This window comes from Hemiscyllium ocellatum, chromosome 3 (genome assembly GCF_020745735.1).
Source record: "Hemiscyllium ocellatum isolate sHemOce1 chromosome 3, sHemOce1.pat.X.cur, whole genome shotgun sequence".
NCBI classification, from domain to species: domain Eukaryota; kingdom Metazoa; phylum Chordata; class Chondrichthyes; order Orectolobiformes; family Hemiscylliidae; genus Hemiscyllium; species Hemiscyllium ocellatum.
Window position 1 is genome coordinate 91,963,504 of NC_083403.1, and position 24,569 is coordinate 91,988,072.

The 24,569-nt window shown below is 40.9% G+C and overlaps 1 protein-coding gene across 4 annotated transcripts in view; it reads right to left on the reverse strand.

The window, feature by feature from the left end:
- smap1 (small ArfGAP 1) overlaps positions 1-24,569 on the reverse strand; it is a 229,355-nt gene that overhangs the window by 12,417 nt on the left and 192,369 nt on the right. For all 4 annotated transcript variants that reach the window (XM_060851895.1, XM_060851879.1, XM_060851887.1 and 1 more), the window contains one exon: positions 14,443-14,611. In XM_060851895.1, coding sequence (XP_060707878.1) covers positions 14,443-14,611 — 169 coding nt within the window. The remainder of the gene's footprint in view (positions 1-14,442; positions 14,612-24,569) is intronic.

Sequence of the window (24,569 nt, forward strand, 5' to 3'; positions counted from 1 at the left end):
GCACATATGCTCGAGTAGTAAGCTCAAGTGTCAGAAACTTAAGACTTCATCCCCATAATAACAGCCTGTTTTAGGCTATTCACACTGAAATCTACAAACCAATACAGGTTGAACATTCCTAAACTGTTCATTCTCAAATTCAATTATTCTCTGTCCAAATCATATTTTCTGGAGAAAACACAAGTAATCCAAATTGAACTCTCACAAAAACAGTTTGAGTGGTCTCATTTTTGGCTTGGCCATAGGTTGAATTCAGAGGTGGTGTACACATGCAGCACTAATATCGTTGAATGACCAAGAAAGAACATAAGTCACAACCATAAATGTGAACTGCTTTTCTCCCTTCACAATACTATCCAGAACACTAAGAATTTTGTATCTTCATTCCAGGCTTCCAGGAATTGCAGTAATTTGCTGTTAAACACAACATGGCCCAAATCTTGCATGCATATAATGTGCTGACCTAGCCACAAAGTGCAAAAGCACAGACATCTTAAGTGATTTAAGATTATATATAAAGACTATTTGGAAAGTAAAACCGTTACTGTGAACTGCCTAGAAAATCCTGAACTGCATGCCTACATTTCAAATTATTATTTCTGGTATACAATGTGTGAAATAAAAGTTGTCCATTGTAAATATTTAATTAAGCACAAAATGCTAATTTTTTTGTTGGGAGAAACTTTTGCTGGTGAATTGTCTCCTTATCCTAATGACACATACAATGGACTATATTTTGAGATTGCCCAGTTTTCTAAATACACAGACATACTTAGACAGTGCATAGAGAACATACATGGGCCAGCATGCTGTATGCACAATCCATCACACATACATTTGGAAACAGAAATTAGGAGCAGTTGGTCATTCAACTCTTCAAGCCAGCTCCGCTAATTAAGAGAATAATAGCTGATCAGCAAACGCAATCCCTAATACTGCCCTCCCTAATATCCCTGGATAATTTTAGCCACAAGAGCAATATCTACCTCTTTCTCAAAAACAATGTTTTGACACTATCCACTTTTTGTGGCAGTGAACTCTACAGGTTCACCACTGAAGAAATTTCTCCCCATCTTAGTTAAGGATTTACCCCTTATTGTTAAACCAGGATCCCTGGTTCTGGACTTTCCCACCTTCAGAAACATTCTTCCTGAATCTGACTGTTGTGCCTTGTTAGAATTTTATAGGCTTCCCTTATTCTTCTCAATTCCAGTGAATACAATCTTGACTGACTCAATCTCTCCTCATGTGTCAGTCCTGCCATCCCACAAATCAATTTGGTGAACTTCACTGCACTTCCAGTATAGTAAAAACATCCTTCCTCAGATAAGGGAACCAAAACTGCAATTTCAATGCTCAGTTTCTTTTAGGAAAATTCAGCTTCCAGATGGGACATGTAAAGAGATCATCAATTTAAAGAAGCTCATAAGCTGCAACATTCATTCACTGTCAACAGGAATTTTAACTCTAATTATTCTCAATTCAGCTAATGCTAGGATTCATTGAATGCAGTATCATGAGGATCAGTCTTAAACATCAAGTAGTGAGTAGGGCTTTAAACACTTTTCAGTGCATTGTTGTCCAACTCTTTTTCTTGCCAAAGAATCAACTAGAAAGTCCATTATGAAGCTACCTCAAAATGTACATTTTTTCAAAACATTTCTCACCAGGTATTTTATATATTTTCATATAAAAAATTTAAAGAGACTATACGTACTGAATTATCTTGTGCACTTCCAAACAAAATCAAGAAATTAGCAAATCACTTTCCCAATTACGATTGCTGACTTGAAATAGTGATACTTAATTTCAAAGCCTAAACTTATTTGTAACAATTCTAATGTGACTGTGTGGGCACCCATATAGTGTACAGGGTATCCCACACACAATAATTTGAATCCTCACTCATCAATTAAAATTATGAACATGTACCGTTTGGTCCCAAACCAGATTTGTAGTGTCCAATTGTAGAGATTTAATTCAAATATGCACAATGATCCTGCAGGATGTGGTCAGAATGGATGCTAAAAGGATGTTTCTGCTTGCAGGAGAGATTAAAACTAGTAGACACAGTTTACAAAAGGAGGCCACCTATTTAAAATAGAAATAAGAGAAATATTTTCTAAGTCTGTGAAATTGTCTTCCCCCTCTAGACAGCATATTCACAGTCAACAGGAATTTTATATTCCATGTAATGGGCAGCCCATTCCATATACGCACCAACTACTGCACGAATAATTTGCCCCTTATGTCCCTCTTCAATCTTTCCCCTCTCATCTTAAACATATGCCCTCTAGTTTTCAATTTCTCATCCACAGGAAACAAACTATATGCATTCATCCAATCAATGCCGTTCATGATTTTATACACCTCAATAGGTGGCAGAGTGGTTAGCACTGCTGCCTCACAGCACCAGAGACCCGGGTTCAATTCCCACCTCAGGCGACTGACTGTGTGGAGTTTGCACGTTCTCCTGTGTCTGTGTGGGTTTCCTCCTGGCGCTCCGGTTTTCTCCCATAGTCCAAAGATGTGTGGGTCAGGTGAATTGGCCATGCTAAATTGCCCGTAGTGTTAGGTAAGGGGTAAATGTAGGGGTATGGGTGGGTTGCGCTTCGGTGGGTCAGTGTGGACTTGTTGGGCCAAAGGGCCTGTTTCCACACTAAGTAATCTCATCTAATCTAATCTAATACGGTTGCCCGTTCTCCTACGTTCCAATAAATTCCTATCCTGGCCAATGTCTTCCTACAACTCTGATCTACCAGTCCTGGCAATATCCTCGTAAATATTCTCTGTACTTTTTCCAGTTTAATTAGGTATTTCCGATAACAGGACGACAAAAACTACACAATACTCAAAGTGCGGCCTCACACAACTGTAACATAACATCCCAATTCCTATACATTATGCCTTGACCGATGAAGGCCAGCATACTAAATGCCTTCTTCACTGCCCTATTTACCTTTGGCGCCACTTCCAAAAGAACTATGTACTTGTTCTCCTAGGCCCCTCTGGACCACAAAACTCAAGACCTTACCATTTACTGTATAAGTTCCACCTTGGTTTGATTTTCCAAAGTGCAACACCTCACACTCATCTGTATTGATCTGCATTTGCCAATCTCTCAGCCCACTTCCCCATCTGATTAAGATCCATCTGAAATTTTGATAACCTTCCTTGCTATTAAGGATACCCCCCAATCTTTTTTAAAAAATCATCTGCAAGCTTACTAATCATATCTTGTACATTCACATCCAGACCATTTATGTAAATAACAAAGGTCCCAGAACTGAGTCCTTTGGAACACCACTAGTTACAGGTGTCTAGTCCAAGAAACAACCTTCATTGGTCATTGGCTATTTTTAAATAAAAATTAAGCAATCTTGAATGTTGTAACTGTATCAGTCTTGAGCAGGAAATTCGACGTTTCGGGCCAGAGCCCTTCATCAGGAATGAGGAGAGGGTGCCAGGCAGGCTAAGATAAAAGGTAGGGAGGAGGGACTTGGGGGAGGAGCGATGGAGATGTGATAGATGGAAGGAGGTCAAGGTGAGGGTGATAGGCCAGAGAGGTCAGGAAGAGGATTGCAGGTTAGGAGGGCGGTGCTGAGTTCAAGGGAATCGACTGAGACAAGGTGGGGGGGGGGGGGGGGGGGGGGGGGGGGCGGTGGGGAGAGAGAGAGAGAGAGAGAGAGAGAGAGAGAGGAAATGAGGAAACTGGAGAAATCTGAGTTCATCCCTTGTGGTTGGAGGGGTCCCAGGCGGAAGATGAGGCGCTCTTCCTCCAACCGTCGTGTTGTTATGTTCTGGCGATGGAGGAGTCCAAGGACCTGCATGTCCTTGGTGGAGTGGGAGGGAGAGTTGAAGTGTTGAGCCACGGGGTGGTTGGTCCGGGCGTCCCAGAGGTGTTCCCTGAAGCGTTCTGCAAGTAGGCGGCCCGTCTCCCCAGTATAGAGGAGGCCACATCGGGTGCAGCGGATGCAATAGATGATGTGTATGGAGGTGCAGGTGAATTTGTGGCGGATATGGAAGGATCCCTTGGGGCCTTGGAGAGAAGTAAGGGAGAAGGTGTGGGCGCAAGTTTTGCATTTCCTGCGGTTGCAGGGTAAGGTGCTGGAGTGGAGGTTGGGTTGGCGGGGGGTGTGGACCTGACGAGGGAGTCACGAAGGGAGTGGTCTTTGAGGAACGCTGATAGGGGAGGGGAGGGAAATATATCCCTGGTGGTGGGGTCCGTTTGGAGTTATCGGAAATGATGGCGGATGATACGCTGTATACGGAGGTTGGTGGGGTGGTAGGTGAGAACCAGTGGGGTTCTGTCTTGGAGGCAGTTGGAGGGGCGGGGCTCAAGGGCGGAGGAGCGGGAAGTGGAGGAGATGCGGTGGAGGGCATCGTCGATCACGTCTGGGGGGAATCTGCGGTCCTTGAAAAAGGAGGCCATCTGGGCTGTACGGTATTGGAACTGGTCCTCCTGGGAGCAGATGCGGCGGAAATGAAGGAATTGGGAATATGGGATGGAGTTTTTACAGGAGGCAGAGTGGGAGGAGGTGTAGTCCAGGTAGCTGTGGGAGTCAGTCAGTCGGTTTATAGTAGATGTCTGTGTTGAGTCAGTCGCCCGAGATAGAAATGGAAAGGTCTAGGAAGGGGATTTGTAGGATATGTGGAACAGTCCATCTTCCGCAACTACACTGGCACCACCCCCCACCTTTTCCTCCGCTACATCGATGACTGTATCAGCGCTGCCTCGTGCTCCCACGAGGAGGTTGAACAGTTCATCAACTTTACCAACACCTTCCATCCCGACCTCAAATTCACCTGCAATGTCTCAGACTCCTCCCTCCCCTTCCTAGACCTTTCCATTTCTATCTCGGGCGACCGACTCAACACAGACATCTACTATAAACCAACTGACTCCCACAGCTCCCTGGACTACACCTCCTCCCACCCTGCCCCCTGTAAAAACTCCATCCCATATTCCCAATTCCTTCGTCTCCGCCGCATCTGCTCCCAGGAGGACCAGTTCCAATACCGTACAGCCCAGATGGCCTCCTTTTTCAAGGACCGCAGATTCCCCCCAGACGTGATCGACGATGCCCTCCACCGCATCTACTCCACTTCCCGCTCCTCCGCCCTTGAGCCCCGCCCCTCCGCCCGCCACCAAGACAGAACCCCACTGGTTCTCACCTACCACCCCACCAACCTCCGTGTACAGCGTATCATCCGCCATCATTTCCGCCAACTCCAAACGGACCCCACCACCAAGGATATATTTCCCTCCCCTCCCCTATCAGCGTTCCGCAAAGACCACTCCCTTCGTGACTCCCTCGTCAGGTCCACACCCCCCGCCAACCCAACCTCCACTCCTGGCACCTTCCCCTGCAACCGCAGGAAATGCAAAACTTGCGCTCACACCTCCTCCCTTACTTCTCTCCAAGGCCCCAAGGGATCCTTATATATCCGTCACAAATTCACCTGCACCTCCACACACATCATCTATTGCATCCGCTGCACCCGATGTGGCCTCCTCTATATTGGGGAGACGGGCCGCCTACTTGCAGAACGCTTCAGGGAACACCTCTGGGACGCCCGGACCAACCAACCCAACCACCCCGTGGCTCAACACTTCAACTCTCCCTCCCACTCCACCGAAGACATGCAGGTCCTTGGACTCCTCCATCGCCAGAACATAACAACACGACGGTTGGAGGAAGAGCACCTCATCTTCCGCCTGGGACCCCTCCAACCACAAGGGATGAACTCAGATTTCTCCAGTTTCCTCATTTCTCCCCCCACCTTGTCTCAGTCGATTCCCTTGAACTCAGCACCGCCCTCCTAACCTGCAATCCTCTTCCTGACCTCTCCGCGCCCACCCCACTCCGGCCTATCACCCTCACCTTGACCTCCTTCCACCTATCACATCTCCATCGCCCCTCCCCCAAGTCCCTCCTCCCTACCTTTTATCTTAGCCTGCCTGGCACCCTCTCCTCATTCCTGATGAAGGGCTCTGGCCCGAAACGTCAAATTTCCTGTTCCTTGGATGCTGCCTGACCTGCTGTGCTTTAACCAGCAAAACATTTTCAGCTCTGATCTCCAACATCTGCAGACCTCACTTTTTACTATACTGTATCAGTCTCCACCACTTCCTCTGGCAGCTCATTCCATACACAGATCATCCTCTGCGTGAAAACATTGCCCCTTAGATTTCTTTTAAATCTTTCCCCTCACCTTAAATCTATGCCTCTAGTTTTGGACTCCCCCACTCCAGGGAAAATACCTTGCTATTCATCCTATCCATGCTCCTCATGATTTTATAAACCTCTCTAAGGTCACCCCTTCAGCTTTTGGTGCTCCAGGGAAAGTAGCTCCAGCCTATTTAGCTCCAGCTTTCCAATGAAGGGCTTATGCCCGAAACGTCGAATTTCCTGTTCCTTGGATGCTGCCTAACCTGCTGTGCTTTAACCAGCAACACATTTTCAGTCCCAGCTTTCCAACCCTGGCAACAACTTTGTAAATCTTCTCTGAACCCTTTCAAGGTGAACAATACCTTTCCTAAAGCAGGGAGACTAGGACTAAACACAGTAGTCTAAAAGTCGTTTAACCAATGTCCTGTACAGCCACAATATTACCTCCCAACTCCTATAGTCAATTCATTTGCCAATAAAGGCTAACATATCAAATGCCTTCTTCACTATCCTGTCCACCTGAGACTCCACATTCATGCAGCACCTCACTTTTATCTAAATTAAACTTCATCTGCCACTCCTTAGCCCATTGGCCCATCTGATCAAGATTCTATTGTACTCCAAGGTAACATTCTTGGCCGTTCACTACACTTCCAATTTTGGTGTCACCTGCAAACTTACTAGCTATACCTCCTAAGTTCACATCCAAATCATTTTTATAAATGATAAAAAGCAGTGGGTCCAGCACCAATCCTTGAGGCACACCACTGGGTCACAGGCCTCCAGTCTGAAAAGCAACCCTTCACCCAACAGTTGTCTTCTGTCTTTGAGCTAATTCTGTATCCAAATGGCTAGTTCACCCTGTATTCCATGTGATCTGACCTTGCCAACCAGTCTACCATGAGGAATCTTGCCTTACTGAAGCCCATATAGTTCACACCTACCGCTCTGCCCACATCAATTCCTTAAAAAAAATTCAAGTTAGTGAGACACTATTTCTCACGCTAAAGCTATGTTGACTATCCCTAATTAGTCCTTACCTTTCCAAATACATGTAAATTCTGTCCCTCAGGATTCTTTCCAACAATTTGCACACCAGCATGTCAGGCTCACTGGTCTATAGTTGCCTGGCTTTTCCTTACCACATTTCTCATATAGTGGTACCACGTTAGCCAAAACCCAAGTCTTCCGGCACCTCACCTGTGACTATCGATGATACAAATATCTCAGCAAAGGCCCAACAATCACTTCCCTAGATTCCCACAGATTTCTAGGGTACACCGGATCAGGTCTTGGGGACTTATCGACCTTTATACGTTTTTAAGACATCCAGCACTCTTCCTCTGAAATATAGACATTTTTCAAGATGACACCATCTATTCCCCCATTTCTGGATCTTCCATGTCCTTTTCCACCGTAAAGACCGATGTAAAATACTCGTTTAGCTTTTTCCCCAGTCCCTGCGGTTCCACATATAGGCTCATTGCTGATTTTTGAGGGGCCCTATTCTCTCCCTAGTTACCCTTAACGTATTTATAAAATTCCTTTGAATTCTCCTTAACTCTGTTTGCCTTCCCGATTTCCCTCTTAAGTACACTCCTACTGCCTTTATATTCTAAGGATTCACGATCGCTGCAGTCTATACCTGACATATGCTTCCTTTTTTTTAAACCAAAACCTCAATTTCACTAGTCATCCAGCATGACAAGAGTATAAAGGCAGTAGGAGTATACTTAAGAGGGAAATCAGGAGGGCAAAAAGGGGACATGAGATAGCTTTGGCAAATATTTTATAAATGCATCAAGGACAATAGGGTAACTAGGAAGAGAATAGGCCCCCAAAAATCAGTAAGGTAGCCAACGTGTGGAACTGCAGGAGGTGGGGATTTGTGAACTATTTAGATGAGCACTTGAAATTCCATACTGCAGTGGTGGCCTGTTCCTAGCCAGGATAGGCTGGCCCATGTCTGTTAAAACAAAATAGCAGAAGAAACTAAGCAAAACAGCCTGCTCATACACACCGTAAAACATAAGAATACCATTGAATAAACCACTCCAAGGACAGTAAAAAGGATCCATCCTGTTCTCATCCAAAATATTCTAACAAGATGACCTAAGGTCCAATAAATGAATAACTCTTGCCACCTTAGTTGAAAGGGTAACTGTCCCAGTAAATGAACAGACACCAAGTGCCAGATACAGCCTATTAGCCCACTAAAACAGCTGAGGGTGCAAAGCTAAAATTATCTTATAGTACTTTCTTTCTTGAAATAACTTAGAATATGAAGAAAAAAGTTCTATTAAGGAATCTTTGCATCGCTTAGGGGTGGCACTGTGGCACTGCTGCCTCAGCACCAGAGACCCGGGTTCAATTCCTGCCTCAGGCAACTGTCTGTGTGGAGTTGGTACATTCTTCCAGTGTTTGCATGAGTTTCCTTCGGGTGCTCCGGTTTCCTCCCACAGTCCAAAAATGTGCAGGTTAGGTGAATTGCCAGGAGTGTTAGGTGAAGGGGTAAATGTAGGGGAATGGTTGCTCTTCGGAGGGTTGGTGTGCACTTGTTGGGCACTTGTTGGGCAGAAGGGCCTGTTTCCACACTAAGTAATCTAATCTAATCAAAAGGGTATTTTTCAGCATAAAAAATAGATGCATATAATCAAATCATTAAAACAAAACATTTAAACGTAGAAGTGAAAATTAGTTAGCTTTAGAAAATTACTTCTCTTCCACCCAGAACGAAATAAAATAAATTTAATAAGTAAGACAAATAAAATAAACAAAATAAATTGCTCACAACCCATTAATCACAAAGTGCTAATAGTAGGGAAGACTGAATTACACATTTTATAACTAACTTTATAACAGAATTTAATATTACAAATCTATCGCAAAATGTCAGTCAAAACTAACTGTCTTTTGTTTTTTCTTCATATATAATTCGGACAGTGGGAAGTGCAAGAGGAGTAATTAAATTTGCTAAAATGGAATACAATGAATAACAGAATTCAAGCTCTCCCTAGAGATAAGCTAGCCTGACAGAAACCCAAAGGAGCATAGTAAGCAACTTTAGAATGCACATGAATTAGATGCATAGAAAGATTCCAAGGCCTGGAGATCACAGTTTCTGCTAAAGATAGGAATGGCCATCATTGATTAGGTATCACAGAATTGCAGAAAAGAAGGAAGAGGGAGGAACATAGTGATCACATTGCATACGATTGTTAACAGAAAATGCTTTTTATTGTAAAATCAGTTCGTCATTGATTTAGCTTTCAATCTGAGCGAAAGATTAAAGAAAAAAAAATTCTCACGTAAAAGCCAGATTCGCGGAAGATTCCTTGGTCCTTTCCCTGCATTGACTGGTTTCTGCTTGAATACAAATCTTCCACATGCCAGATGTCTGCCTCCTGAGTCTACAATCCCAGTTAGGGGAATACCCTTCTACACATAACATACAAGGCTCCGTGACAAGTGCTGGGAAATGGGTTTAGCCAAGATGATATTTGATGACTGGAGCAATTATGATGGACAAAAGGGTTTCTTTCCAGTTTGTAAAACTTCTTGGATTATGACACATTAATTTGCTCTATCTTTTTTTCTATCCACACTAATGGAACATAGAAATAATACAGCACATAAGGGGGCTAGTCAAAGGACAGTGTTCTTTAAAGCTTATTTGCTTGCACTGCTACCTTTAGGGACACGCGCACTTATGTGCCAAGATCTCTCACTTCATCTAGCGTATTCTCATTTATTGTGCATTCCTATTTACTGGTTGCCTTCCCTAAACTGATTATTTCAAACATATCAGAATTGAACTCCATCTGCCACTTTTCTACCCAAATCCACCAACCCATCTATATCATTTTGGAGCTTACTGTTCTCCATTCTCCAGTCAATTTTTAGGTTGTGTGCAAAACCACCAACTTGTGGCCTTCATGTTTGAGTCCAAATCGTTAATGTATAAAATGAACAGCACTGGTCCCAACAGAGACCTGTGGAACACAGGTTTAAACAGCTTTCCATTTGCAAAGGCAGCCATTTACCAATACCTTATGTTTCCTGTTACTAAGCCAATTCTGGATCCAATTCAACACATTATCCTGAATTCCATGGATTTTTACTTTTTTGACCAGTCTGCCATGTGGGACCTTATCAAATGCCGTACTAAAATCCATGCAGACAACATCCACCACCCTCATCAATCCTCCTTGCCACTTCCTCAAATAATTCAATCAAATTTGTGAGGTATGCCCTTCCCTTAATAAAGCCATGCTAGTCTATCCAATCTCTCAGGATTGATTTTAACAATTTGCCCACCACAGAAGATTACTGGCCTATAATTGTTTAACATTTTGCCAACTTTGTGTCATCTCATTTTTGATCATTCCATCAACAGTTTCTCCCTGCAAACTCTGTTCAGACCCACCATGATTTTAAGCACCTCTTTCAAATCTCCTCTTAACCTCAAGATGATCAGTCACAATTTCTGCAATAGAGAGGTGACCTCCCAATGGTTTATAAAATCATGAGGGGCATGGATAGCATAAATAGACACAAAGTCTTTTCCCTGGGGTGTGGGTGTCCAGACTGGAAGGCATAGGCTTAGGGTGAGGGGGGAAACGGTATAAGGGGGACCTGGAGGCAACTTTTTCACACTGCCAAAGGAAATGGTGGAGGCTGGTACAATTGCAACATTTAAAAGGCATCTGGTTGGGTGTAGGAGTTGGAAGGGTTGAGAGGGATATTGGCCAGGTGCTGGCAGATGGGACTAGATTGGGTTGGGATATCTGGTCGGCGTGGACAAGTTGGACCAAAGGGTCTGTTTCTGTGCTGTTCATCTCTATGACTTTATTTCCTTTCTATCCTTTTAAAGCAATAGAACTTCCATGTCCAGTGAAGATTGTAAATTTCCTCCCTGACCAACTAACATCCTAGCAAACAATCCATCCAGTCCTGATGGCTTATCCACTTTCAAAGATTCCAGTTCCTCTGACACTATGATTATTTTGTCTAATATTTCACAATGCTCCTCTTGGATTACTATATCCTTTCAGAATACAGTACAAAGAGTGTATTTAAAATTCTTTCCATATTCACACAAGTTCCCTTCTAGATAGGTCCTACTTTTTCCTTAATTATTGTCATGAAGTTGGTGTGTAAAAATGGTAAAATTGTAAAATGGGGGAAAAGTATTGTCATCCTTTAAAAGATAGTGTTCTTTTCAGTGCTTAGAGTTAAAAATGGATGTCTGAACAGCAGTTAAAGTGCAGGTGCAATGATAAAAACATTTTGTATTGAACAGCATTTTTACCAAGTCGTCTTTTCAAATTCAGCCAATTAACTTAAAAAGGCAACTGGAGACTTCGGACCAATTAAATTTAAATCTGATAGCACTGACAACAGGGGACCAATTAGGCTGTAAAGAAATTAATTTGTCTGCATGGGTATAAAGACCGGGGCAATTGGATAGAGAAGAGAGCCAATTGCCATCTGAAGAGATGAGAAATCTCCATGCTCTCAGGAAAAAAAAGAGAACACCTATTCATAAAAGGTCCACAGCATGTTTCGCTAATAATCCTGACATCAGGATTCGATGCAGAGAGGCATTCAGAACAGAAGAATTACAGAGAATATATCCCCAACAGCAGAATCAGCAGAGAGGAAGAGCATTCCAGAAGACATATTCTGTGTGAATTTTGAGAACTAAGCTTTAATTTATTGATTTCTTATTACCTGGATTTATACAAATGGGACCTGTTATAGAAATAGCACACCAATAGAACTGGTTCAGTTAGGGAACAGGCAGTAGTTATGGAGTAACTTTTCAGTTTGTTAGGAATTCAGCTAATTTATTCACTGTTGGAGTTAAGATAAATAACTTGTTATTTGTTAAATCTAGAGTGAATGAAAGGATTTCATTCCATGTAATCATTCCTTTATAACAGATTGGGGGTGAGAGATAGGTTATACTCCTTGCCACACCTCTTCATCAGATTACAAGGTAAGATGCTCCTATTTGGGTGTTTTGGTTTTAATCATCAGAGGGATGTCAATCTCACCTTTGTAACACCATCATTTTACACTTAATATACTGGTAAAACATCTATGGGTTTTTTTCCTTTATCTTGTTTGCGAAGAATCGCTCATGCCCTCTTTGATTTCCTTATTTCTTTTTTTAAACTCTATCCCTTTCTTTCTGTACTCTTCTAGGCTATTTGCAGTGTTGAGTTTTTTTGACTACCATGAGATTTTTTTAAAAAACTTAATTTTTCCCTGTATTTTAACCCTGGGGATCTAGATTTGGCAGTATCATTCTTATTTGTTGGCAAGGACACATCGACTTTGTAAGGGTCTCACTATTAAGTCCCTCCCACTATTTTACCAGTGATTTATCCTTCAGTAATCTTCTCCAGTCCATCTCAGACAAATCACTTAGTTTTGTAAAATTTGCTTTTGCCTAATTTAAAACCTTTTGCTTCTGATTTATCTCTGTCTTTTACCATACAAATACTAAATATAACCAAACTGTAATTGCTATCCTCAATATGGTCACCACTATCACTTCATCCACTTGTTCATCTTCATTTACTGAAACGAAATACAGAATTGCATTTCCTCTCGTTGGGCTTGTCACAGATGGTTTAAAAAAAATTCTGGATGTAGTTCATAAAACCTCACTCTCTATGCTTCTTATATAGTTTGTAACCCAGTTGATATTGGGATGGTTAAAGTCTCCTATTATTATTGCCCATTTATAAGCGCAATTTGTCGCCACACATGTTCTTGCTCACTATTTGGGGATCTGCAGTATATTCCAAGAAATGTGACTGTCTTATTTATTTCTATGCTCAATCCCATAAAGCATCATTTGTTAACCCATTTAATATATTATCCCTTCTCACAACTATGAATGATTTAATATTGCTATCCTCCCCTCTTTTTCATCATCAACTCTATCCTGCCTGAAAACTCTATTTCCAGGGATATTGCACTGTCAACTTTGCCCTTCCTTTAACCAAATTTTGTTATAGTAACAACAACATGCTGCTATGTGGCTGTGCCGTTCGTTCATCTGCCTTGTTTGTAACACTCCTGCATTAAAATGTAACCAGCTCAATTTCTTTTGCTGGATGCTTTTTAATCCTTGTTTCTTTTGTCTTCCTGAGTCACTGGTTACATTGCCAACTAACATTTTATCTCCCGTAACATGATCTTAATCGGACCCATTTAAGCCTTCACCTTGGTTCCCAATCCCTGCCATACTAATTTAAAACCTCCCCAACTGAACTTGCAAAAGCTCCTGTGGCTTCAGGAACAATCTGGAGATTATTACCTTTCAGGTACTCTTTATTTAGTTCTCAGACCCCTAAATTATCTGCCTGCAGAACCTCTTTCTGCCTACATTATTGGTACAGATATGGAGTACAAATTATGGCTATTCACCCTCACCCACCCACCCCTGCAGCACTCTTAACCCCAGTACTATCCTGAACACAACTGCAGCCTAGAAACATACATCTGCCACTACCCAGATGATGCAACACTGAGCACTGGTTGGGGAACAAGCTACACTGGGGGCTCCTGTGTACCTGCCTGAACCTCCTTGCAAGTTTGACAGTCAACTATTTCCCTCAGTACCTGAGATGCAGGGTAATCATCTCTAGAAACATGCTATTCTCAAAATTCTCATTCGTCACACTGATCATTGTAGTGGTACAAGGTGTCATTGAAGTCCAACACCAAAGCTCAAACAGCTCCAATCAATAAGATATGAACATGTGGCTGTCCAGGGCAGTATCCCTAACTACCCAGAGGACAGTTAAACATCAATCACATTGCTGTAGGCCAGTCGAGGGGAGGATGGCAGATTTCCTTTCTTAAAGGACATCAGAGTTTGGCTTTTACAACAATCCACAATATGCACATGGTCACCATTAGGCCAGCTTTCTATTGCAGATTTTTATTGAATTCAAATGTTTCAAACCCACGGCCTAGAAGATTAATCAGAGATTATGGATTATTCATCTTGCCATATTACTACTATGCCTTCACCGTCCCATAAAGAATCAAATGTAAGCATTACTTAAACTATTATAACAATGCTCCTATAATGGAGGATACTCAACATTGAAAGAATTACAGCAATACTCCTTTAAGGTACTGATATGACAAGTTAGAATTCACCATAAAATTAACCATCCTGTTTCTTGTGAACCCAAAAAGCACCACTGCTCATTGCTTAATATGTTGAACCATGCCAATACATTACCTGGAGTGCCTTGTTGTTGTTGCATTGTTCCTGTACCATACAGAGATAAGATAGAATCCTTGGACAGTGGCTTCTTAGCAGAGTCCTCCGATTTTGTAGTTGGCTCAGTGAAAAGATCTAGATCTGCTGGTGCAGATAAGGTTCCTCCTGTCGGTTTTGTGGAAATGGGCTGTGAAGAGAATGTCAAAAGCTGCAATGATATAGTCAGACAGATGCCCTTACCCAACGTAACACAGGAAAGCTGAAGAACATATACCTAAAACATTTTCCAGGATCCCCTTAACCGGTTGACAATTTCTCAACAGGTAGATGCCGCATTTCTTAAATTAGAACATTACAGCGTAGTACAGGCCCTTCGGCCCTCAATGTAGTGCCAACCTATGACTTTATGACTCTATAACCAATCTGAAGCCCATCTAACCTAAACTGTTCCATTCTTGTCCATATGCCTATCTAGTGACCATTTAAATGCCCTTAAAGTTGGCAAGTTTACTACTGTTGCAGGCAATGCATTCCACATCCCTACTCAGAGTAAAGAAACTACTTCTGACATCTGTCCTATATCTATCACCCTTCAATTTAAAGCTATGTCTCCTCGTGCTAGCCATCACCATCCAAGGAAAAAGGCTCTCACTGTCCAACTATCTAACCCTCCGCTTATCTTATGTGTCTCAATTAAGTCACCTCTTAACCTCCTTCTCTCTAATGAAAACAGCCTGAAGTCCCTCAGCCTTTCTTCATAAGACCTTCCCTCCATAATCAGGCAACATTCTAGTAAGTCTCCTCAGCTTCCACAGCGTTCCTATAATGCGGTGACCAGAACTGTACGTAATACTCCAAATGTGGCTGCACCAGAGTTTTGTATAGCTGCAGCATGATCTTGTGGTTCTGAAATTCAATCCCTGTACCAAATAAAGCTAACATACTGTATGCCTACTTAATAACCCTATCAACCTGGGTGGCAACTTTCAAGGATCTATGTACCTGGATACAGATCTCTTTGCTCATCTACACTACCAAGAGTCTTGACATTAGCCCAGGACTCTGCATTCCTGTTACTCCTTCAAAAGTGAATCATCTCATATTTTTCCACATTAAATTTCATTTGCCACCTCTCAGTGCAGCTCTGTAGCTTATCTATGTCTCTCTCTAACCTACAACATCCTTCGTCACTCTCCACAACTCTGACCTTAGTGTCATCCGCAACTCTCCACATATAATGAGATTTATTTAGGAATGGGGTCAAGAAATCTGGCAGCATTAAAATATGGGATCTCTTCTGCAAAAAAAAAATCAAAATTTAAATGAGGTTATAATAAGGAGGAATTTGTAGGAAATATCCTTAGCTAATAAAGCTATTGCCAGGATGGATAGTCTGTGCATAACACTAACTGGAACACCAGTATTGTGCACATTCTCTCCACTTATTGGAGCATGAATAATTACATAAAAGTGTTGGTGGATACTACTAAATCTCTAAAGTAATCACAAACACTACTACACTACAGATGGTGCTGACAGTCAACAATAACAGACCATTTGTAAATTCTGGATATTATAGCTATGAGGATAAGTTGCTGAAAATGAATTCTATTTTTATGCATTTTCTGTTTTTATGTTATTCAAATTGTTCATTGAATGCATTTAAATTATTGCTGTGGATTCAGAATATTCAACAGCAAGTTGACCTATTGCAGTATTACCTTATTAGGGTCGTATAAAAGCAATTTTTATTTCACAAATTGTTGTTCAAAACATTATGGATAGGCGATTTGACTAAGTACAAATCATGACAACCCTCATGTACCAAATTAAAAGGTGAAAGTTTAAGCAGTAATCAAGTGAATATCACCATGAACTGGATAATTTATTCATCAGTCAGACACAGTGGCAAGCACTGCTACCTCACAGCGCCAGAGACCTGGGTTCAATTCCCGCCTCGGGCAACTGTTTGTGTGGAGTTTGCACTTTCTCCTCATGTCTGCGTGGTTTTCCTCCGGGTGCTCCAGTTTCCTCCCACAGTCCAAAAATGTGCAGGACAGGTGAATTGGCCATGCTAAATTGCTCATAGTGTCAGGTGAAGGGGTAAATGTCAGGGAATGGGTCTGGGGGAGTTGCTCTTCAGAGGGTCGGTATGGACTTGTTGGGCCAAAGGGCCTGTTTCCACACTAAGTAATCTAATCTAATCAAAGACTTTGGTGCAGCAGCAGTGTCCCTACCACAGAGGGTCAGAAGGCCAAGATTCAAGTCCCACCTACTCCAGAGATGTGAGTTAATATTTCAGTACATGTTGATTATAAAATATCTAGATCTATCAGCCAAGGGCTTTTGTGGTGTAGTAAGTGTCCCTATCTCTGAACCAGATGGCCCTAGTCCAAGTCCCACCTAGTCTACAGGTGTATAAAAGGATCTCTGAACAGGTTGATTATAAAATAATTAGATCAGCCAAGAAAATCAATTCTCATGTGTACCAAACACTTCAAATAATTCCAGAATAAATATTGTAACTAATTTCAAGAAAAATTGTCATTTTTTAATGGCTCTCATCACATTTTCAAAATACCAACCCTTCGTACATAACAAATGCTATTCCTATACCTGACACATGGGAATATTTTGAAGGGCAGTTGATCAAAGTTCTGGCCCAGCATGTTCTTGCAAGGATGAAAGGTAAGTATGGCACAATTCTGGAACCTTCGATGACATGTTATTGAAGGTTTAGTCAAAATGGAAAAAGATCATAAGTAAGGTTTAAGAAGCTGAAGTCAAAGAAGGTTCTTGAAGAATGCAAAGCAAGCAGAACAAAAAGAAGAAATTAGGAGGGCTAAAAGAAGGTCACAAGATGTCCTTATTAAGAAGAATGCCAAAGGTATTTTACACATATTAGGGGCAAGAGGCTAATTACAAAAGGGTAGGTCCACTTAAAAACAGTGGAGAGAATTTACGCAAGTAGCCAGAGGGAGTGAGAGACATCCTTACTTTGCATCAGTATTCACCTAGTAGAGTAAAATTCATGAGGGTTTATGTTTCTATTCTGGGACACGTCAATATTAAGATTGGGTGTCTTGAAAAACATTAAAGTAGTTAAGCCTGATAAGATCTATCCCAGGATACTGGAAGAGATTGCTGGGGCCTTGACAGAGATCTTTGTATCCTTTTTACCCAGAGGTGATGTCCCAGAAGACTGTAAAATAACCAAAGTTGTTCTTTTGTTTCAGAAAGAATTTAAGAAATGACAGGCTAATGAGCCTTACATCAGTGGTCAGAAAATAATGGAAGATTTTTAGGGTCAGGATTTTTCTCACATTTAGCAAAGAACTGACTTAAGGAATAGGCACAGCATGACTTTCTGCATATTTAAGGCTGAAGTAGAGAGATTCGTGATCAGTCAGGGAATCAAAGGATACAAGGAAATGGCAGGAAAGTGGACATGAGGAATTCCAGATCAGCCACAATTGAATGGTGATGAAAGTTTAAAAGGGGTGAAAAGGCCTACTCCCATTTCTATTTTTTATGGTATTACTTGCATTGGTGGGAACCTTCAACTGGGATAGAGCTAAAATAAATACATTGAAAATGGTGAACAGCACATATGTATATTTCGAGATGGCAAGAGTAGAAAGGGATGTGCTGGTTGCAAACACTGCTAAAATAATTTCAAATGACATGATGCAAACTGAACTAGATACCTTGCTCATTTAAGATGGCAAACACCTCCACTACAGCATCAAGGTAAATACATAAATGATAGTTAGAGAATATTTTGAAGACCAGCTGTCATTTCCAAGTAAGGAGTTACTGACTTTTAACATGGAAAAGCATAACTAGAGTTTATCCATTAATCAAACATAAGTAGTTCACCTCACAAGCAACAGTTCTCAGTCTTTTGGAGAATAAAGCTACAGTATCCCTTTTACCTGATGCCACCAATTTGACAGGATTCAAACTGTGGAAGTAAAAAACAGCACATTTGCAAACTAATTGACATAACAGTATCATATTTTCAAATATGTGAAGATAAATATTAAGCTTCCAGTAAGAATCCTTTTGAAAAGAATCCAGCAGCCTGATCTGACGTGATTAACATAAAAATGCCCCTTATTCAAACAGTAGCCCCAAGTCAGCCATTTTCTAAATAATCAAAATATTCAGTCAAGACAAATTATTTGTGAAGCTTTATCTTCACATTTTAGGATATGTAAATCATCAAAAACAACAGGGAAATGTTGGAAATACTCAATTCAAAGCAATTTAACTTCAGTTATACAGATCTCCAGCTTCTCCAGTTCCTTGTTTTAGTTTAGTTCAACTTCGGTGGTAGGAAACAATTCAGTCAAATGGTGAAATATGTGCTCATGAATAACAGGCAGTTTGGATTTCTTAAGGGAAAACCATGCTTAACGGGTTTGGAATTTTTTGCAGAGATAGCAGAGTGGGTTGAAAGACCCAAGATACAGGAGCACAAGTAAGCCATTTAGCCTATCCAGTCTGCTGGATAGGATTATAGAGATAAGACAGGAACAGGATACTGATTGAGGATGATGATCATAATGAATGGTGGTGCTGGCTCGAAGGGCAGAATGGCCTACTCCTGCAGCTATAGTCTATTGCTCTGCCCTTCAATGAGGATCATCAGATCAGGAAGGATCTCAAGTCCATGTTCCTTTCTTTTCACCCATAAGGGCTGATTCCCTCACTGACTGAAAGACTATCGATCTCAGCCTTGGATGTACATAATGACCCAGCCTCAACAGTCCTCTGTAGTAAGTAATTCCACAGATTCACTACCCTCATAGAACAGATTCTCATCTTTGCCTTAAATGCATAACCAATTATTCTGAAATTATACCCTCTGGTCCTAGACTCTCACAAGGGGAAACAACTTCTCTACATCTATCCTGTCAGGTTCACTAAGAATCTTGTGGTTCAATAAGGTTCCTCTCATTCTTCTAAATTCCAATTAGCACAGGCCCAACCTACTCAGCCTCTTCTCATAAAATAATCCTGACATCTTTTTTCAGGTAATGACCTAATTCTGTTTGCAGCATTCTAGCTATGGTCTGATTAGTGCCTTGTATAGCTTTATAAAACTTCCCTACTTCCATACATCATTCCTTTTAAAATTAAGGCCAACATTCAATTGGACTTTCCTAGTACCCAATGATGTTGGATGTTTTTTTTCAGATTCATGGACAAGGGTGCCCAAATTCTCTGTTCTATAGTCTTTCACAATTTAAGAGCTCAATTTCTCGACTCTTCCAGCCAAAGCACATTATTTCAAATTTTTCCATAATCTATCTTATATCCCACTGTCGTTGTCACCACTTTCTTTCCTAACTATTTTTATGTCATCCGTAAGCTCCGTCTTTAGTCTTTAGCCACATTAGTTTCACCAACACCTTTTCAGTAGTGACAGTTATTTCCTCCCCTCCTTTTGCCCTTTGCTTATTTTGCAATTTTGTAATTGATATGAAGGTTGTCAATGTAATATACACGGACCTCCAAAAAGGTGTTTGATACAGTATCACACAACACACTTGAGCACAAAGTTAGAGCTCATAGAATAAAAAGAACCGTAACATGAATACTAAACAGGCTGAATAACAGAGGACAGAGTAATAGTTAGCGGACGTTATTTTTTATGTTGGAGGAAGAATTATAGGGAGTCTCCTCAGGTAGATCTGTTTTATCTGATATGTACGAATGAGCTAGACTTTGGTGTGTATTACACAATTTTGAAGTTTACAAGGCAGTGACAAACTGATGAAGTGGGATGGTAAATTTCAATGTGTAGAAGCGAAAGGTAGAAGGAACTTGAAGAAACTATAAAATAATGGGTACATCCACAGGGTGTGCAGGGCCAGAGAGATCTTGGTGCACATATGCAGCAGTCATTAAATGTATCAGGTAGAGATTATATGAGGGAAGTTTTCTAATTACATAGGACGCTGGTCTGGGCGCCACATTTTCAAAAATATGTGAACGCACTGGAGACAGTGCAGAAGAGGCTTGTGCAAATTACAAGAATGAGATTTCTCATTCTGGTATGAGAAACTGATAACTTCAGTTACAAATATAGATTGGAGAAGTTTGAACATTTTCCCTTGCTGATAAAGCTGAGAGGATATTTGATATAAGTTTTCCAAGTCCTGCGGAGACAGAGAGAAACTGTCCCCACTTGTAAAAGGTAACGAGTTTGTAAAAGAAGCAAAATCAATGTGAGAAAAAGCTTCTTCACACAGTGAGCAGCTAAAGCAGGAATGCACTGCCTGACAGTCTAGTCGAAGCAGTTCAGAAGGCATTGTATGATTACTTTAAAAGAAATGAGCTGAGGTACAGAAAAAAGGTAGGAGAAAGGCAGTAATTATAGAGTTCATTCAAAGAGTTGTGGAAATGGGTTGAATGGCCTCTCTCCTTCTGCACATAATAATTCTGTGAATTCACTGTACTGTAAAGAGCTTTAAACAATGCTTAAAAAAAAAGGTATGGACTGCAGATGCTGGGGAATTAGAGTCAAAGAGTGTGTCACCGGAAAAAACACAGCAGGTTGGGCAGCATCCGAGGAGCAGGAGAGTCAACGTTTCGTGCAAGGATGAAGGGCTTAATCCTGAAGCATAGATGCTCCTGCTCCTCGGATGCTGCCTAACCTGCTGTACTTTTTCCTGCTTAAAAAAAAAGAGACAAGTAGTCAACGATTTTTGCTTCACACCTATCATGACTACGGCACAAGAAATAGACTTGAAAAGAAAACAATTTAGACTCAAGAGTCATAAACTAGCCAGTCCAGGGAAGGACAATAAATTTCCTTCCCTAAGGGATATTAATCCAACAAATTGGTACGTTTGACAATAGACATTGGTTTCATGGATGAAATTAGAGTATAGGAGGAAGCTAGCTAGGAATTTGAAAATAGATACAAAGTATGAGAACATTCAAAGTGAATGTGAGACAATGAGAATGCGCGAATGGGGAGCTCACAGTTGAAGAAGAAATGGTAGATAAACTTGACCACTATTTTTATTTTTGTCTTCACTATAGAAGGCACAAAGCCAATAGAATAATTGCTGTAAAATTGGAAAAGAAAAGGAGAGGGGCATTCACTGGGGAAGCGGTACTAAATAAACTGGAGAAGCTGAGATCTGACCAGCCTCTGGTTCTACATGGATTTCATCCTAGGATCTTAAAAGAGATAGCTAAAGAGGTAATAGATGCATTGGTATTAATTTTTCAAAATTTTGTGAATTCATGAAAGGTTCCATCTGACTAGAAAAGACCAAATAATAACCCCTGTATTCAAATAAGTAGGAAGAAGAAAACAAAAAACTATAGTCTGACAGTTGTCATGGGGAAGGTGTTAGGATTGATAATTTAAGAGGTTATAGATGTACATCTTTTCCCATTTGACAAAACCAAAGGTAACTGAGAATGTCAGTGTGGCTTTGCAACGAGGAATCATGTTTGACCAATTTATTGGAGGTCTTTGAAGGAGTAACATGCACTTGTGCTGTGAATAAAAGACAGCTAACAGACTTAGTTCTTGAATTTCCAGAAGATACCTGACAAAATGTCAGATCAAAGATTATTGTGGAAAGTAAAAGCTCTTTGTCTGGAAATAATGCATCATCATAATTAGCTGGCAAAAAAAATACGCGCAAATAGATAGTTATCTATTGACATAATATGACATATGGATTCCTGCAGTGGTATCAGCATTTTAAAGTATATATCAGTAACGTGCATGTGCGAAGGCTTGGTAGCTAAATATGTAGACCACACAAAAGCAGGTGGGAAAGTAGCTTGCAAAGATGACAAAAGGAGTTTGTAGGTGGACATAAACAGGTTGAGTTGGAAAACATCTTGCAGATGGAGTACAAAGTTACAAGTTGTGTACCTTGGCAGGAAAAATGAAAAACAGAATGACTGTGGAAGCCCAAGGTGCAAAATGATTTGTGTTGTACTGCCTGCATCATATAAGGTTAGTTTGCATAGCCAGCAATCAAGGTGACTAATATAATACCATCCTTTATTATGAAAGGAATTGAGCAAAAAAAAAGGATGCTATGCTTCAGCTTTACAGGATGCTTAGAATATTTTGATTTCATCCTTTAAAGAAGGTTTAACTGAACTGGAGGTGGTTAAGAGAAGAGTTACAATACTGATACCTGGAATGTGTGGTTCTCTTATGAGAATAAGTTGGACAGACCTGAGAAGGTGGTGAAGACAGGGTCTCTGAATATTTTTGGTATACTGTCAGGCAGGGGGACATACACATTAGTGATCTGAACAAAGGAACGGGGGCATTTTGTTCAGGTTGCAGATGACACAAAGACACAGGATGTGGGCCTGGTGTTGAGGAAGCAAAGTGGCTGCAGAAGGACTTGGATGGGCTAGGAAAGAATGGCAAAGAGATGGCTATGGAATACAAAGTGGGAAAGGTATGAGGTTAAGCACTTGTGAAGAAAAAGCCATCGACTATTTTTTAAAACGTGAAAAGGCTTTAGAAATCTGAAGCACAAAGGGACTGAGCAGTCCTAGTTCAGCATTCTCTTAACATTAACCTTGAGGCTCAGTTGACAGTTAAGAAGAAAATTGCAATGTTAACATTCATTTCAAGCAGGCTAGAATACAACAGCAATGTACTGCTGAGCGTGTAGAAGACTGTGGACAAAATGTATTTGGAATAATGAGAGCAGTTTTGGGCCTCTAACAAAGACTGTGCTGCCCTGGAAGGGGATCCAGAGGAGATTTACAAGAATGATCCCAGGATGAAGACCTTATCCTATGAGGAGCAGTTGAGTTTAGAAGGATGAAGGGGGATCTGATTGAAACTTACCAGGCATGGACAGAGTGGAGGTGGATAAAACGTTTTCACTCATAGGAGAGTTTAGAACATGGGATGTGAGGGGACAACACTTTTGAACTTAGATTAGGAGGGTTTTTTTTAAAAAGGTAGAAGGTAGTTGATCTGTGGAACTCATTGCCACAGAGGGTTGTGGAGGACAAATCATTGAGTGCATTTGAGAGAGAGAGCTGAGTTGAGAAAAACATCAGCCATGATCGAATGGCACAGCAGACTCAATGGTCTGAATGACCTAATTCTGCTCCTGTACCTTATGATCTTATGGACTGAAGATTAGCAGGGGTAGATAGAAATGTGGAATTTGAAACAAACACATAAGCCACAATCTTACTGAATGACAAAACAGGCTTGGGGGCCAAAAAGTCAAATTCAGTTCCAATTTTGTGTGTCATCGTCACGAGTTTTTATTTCCAGATTTAAAATTTAACTCTACCGGCTACTACAATGAACTGGATTCCATGTCCTGAGTATTAAACTGGTCTGCTGGATCATGAGACCAATGATATTCGTACTCTTGATACAGTCTCCTTGGGAATTCAACTTGCCTCCCTACTTACCGTTACACTTTTCAGGCATTTGCAGATCATAAATTGAAATTAGAACCTTTTATCACATTATCATAAAGTTGCGTAGTTGCAAAGTAACAGGTTACTTTCTTAAAACAGAGACCATTTAAAAACAATCAACAAAACACAGCCAACTCCAGAGGAGAGGCACCTTGCAATTAAGTGGCCCAATTTCAAGAGCAGCTACCTTGTAGACAATGGATCCCAAAGGAAACTTATCAATCTACAGTATACAATTGTCTTTCCATATTTTCAGATCAAAGACAAATTATTCCTCATGCTCAGACTTACAACTGTCCCAGAAGATTTCTTTGCTAAACTGCAGCACACAAGAGGCACCAATTTTTCATCATCTCAGGCAAACTCATCCACCATTGTTGAAGTTATTTGTACAGCAGGACAATGTTTTCCTTCAATGCAGGTGCAAAAGCAAGTAACAGAAGTACCATTGTATTAACAAAACATCAGTGTAAACGGAGCACTCAATTTACAATACTGTGGTTCTCAGTAACAGACAGGCTTGTCTTAAAGATGGCGATTCAATTATTGCTTTACTAAAAATATAAATTTTAGAACAGTTGCTTCCTTGCATTCTTATATTCATCTTTTTTATTTTTTCATCTTCAACATCCTCCTTAATGTTGCACACTTATATTGGACAGGATTGTGAAGACAGTTGCCAGCAGCCCTCCAATGTAGTA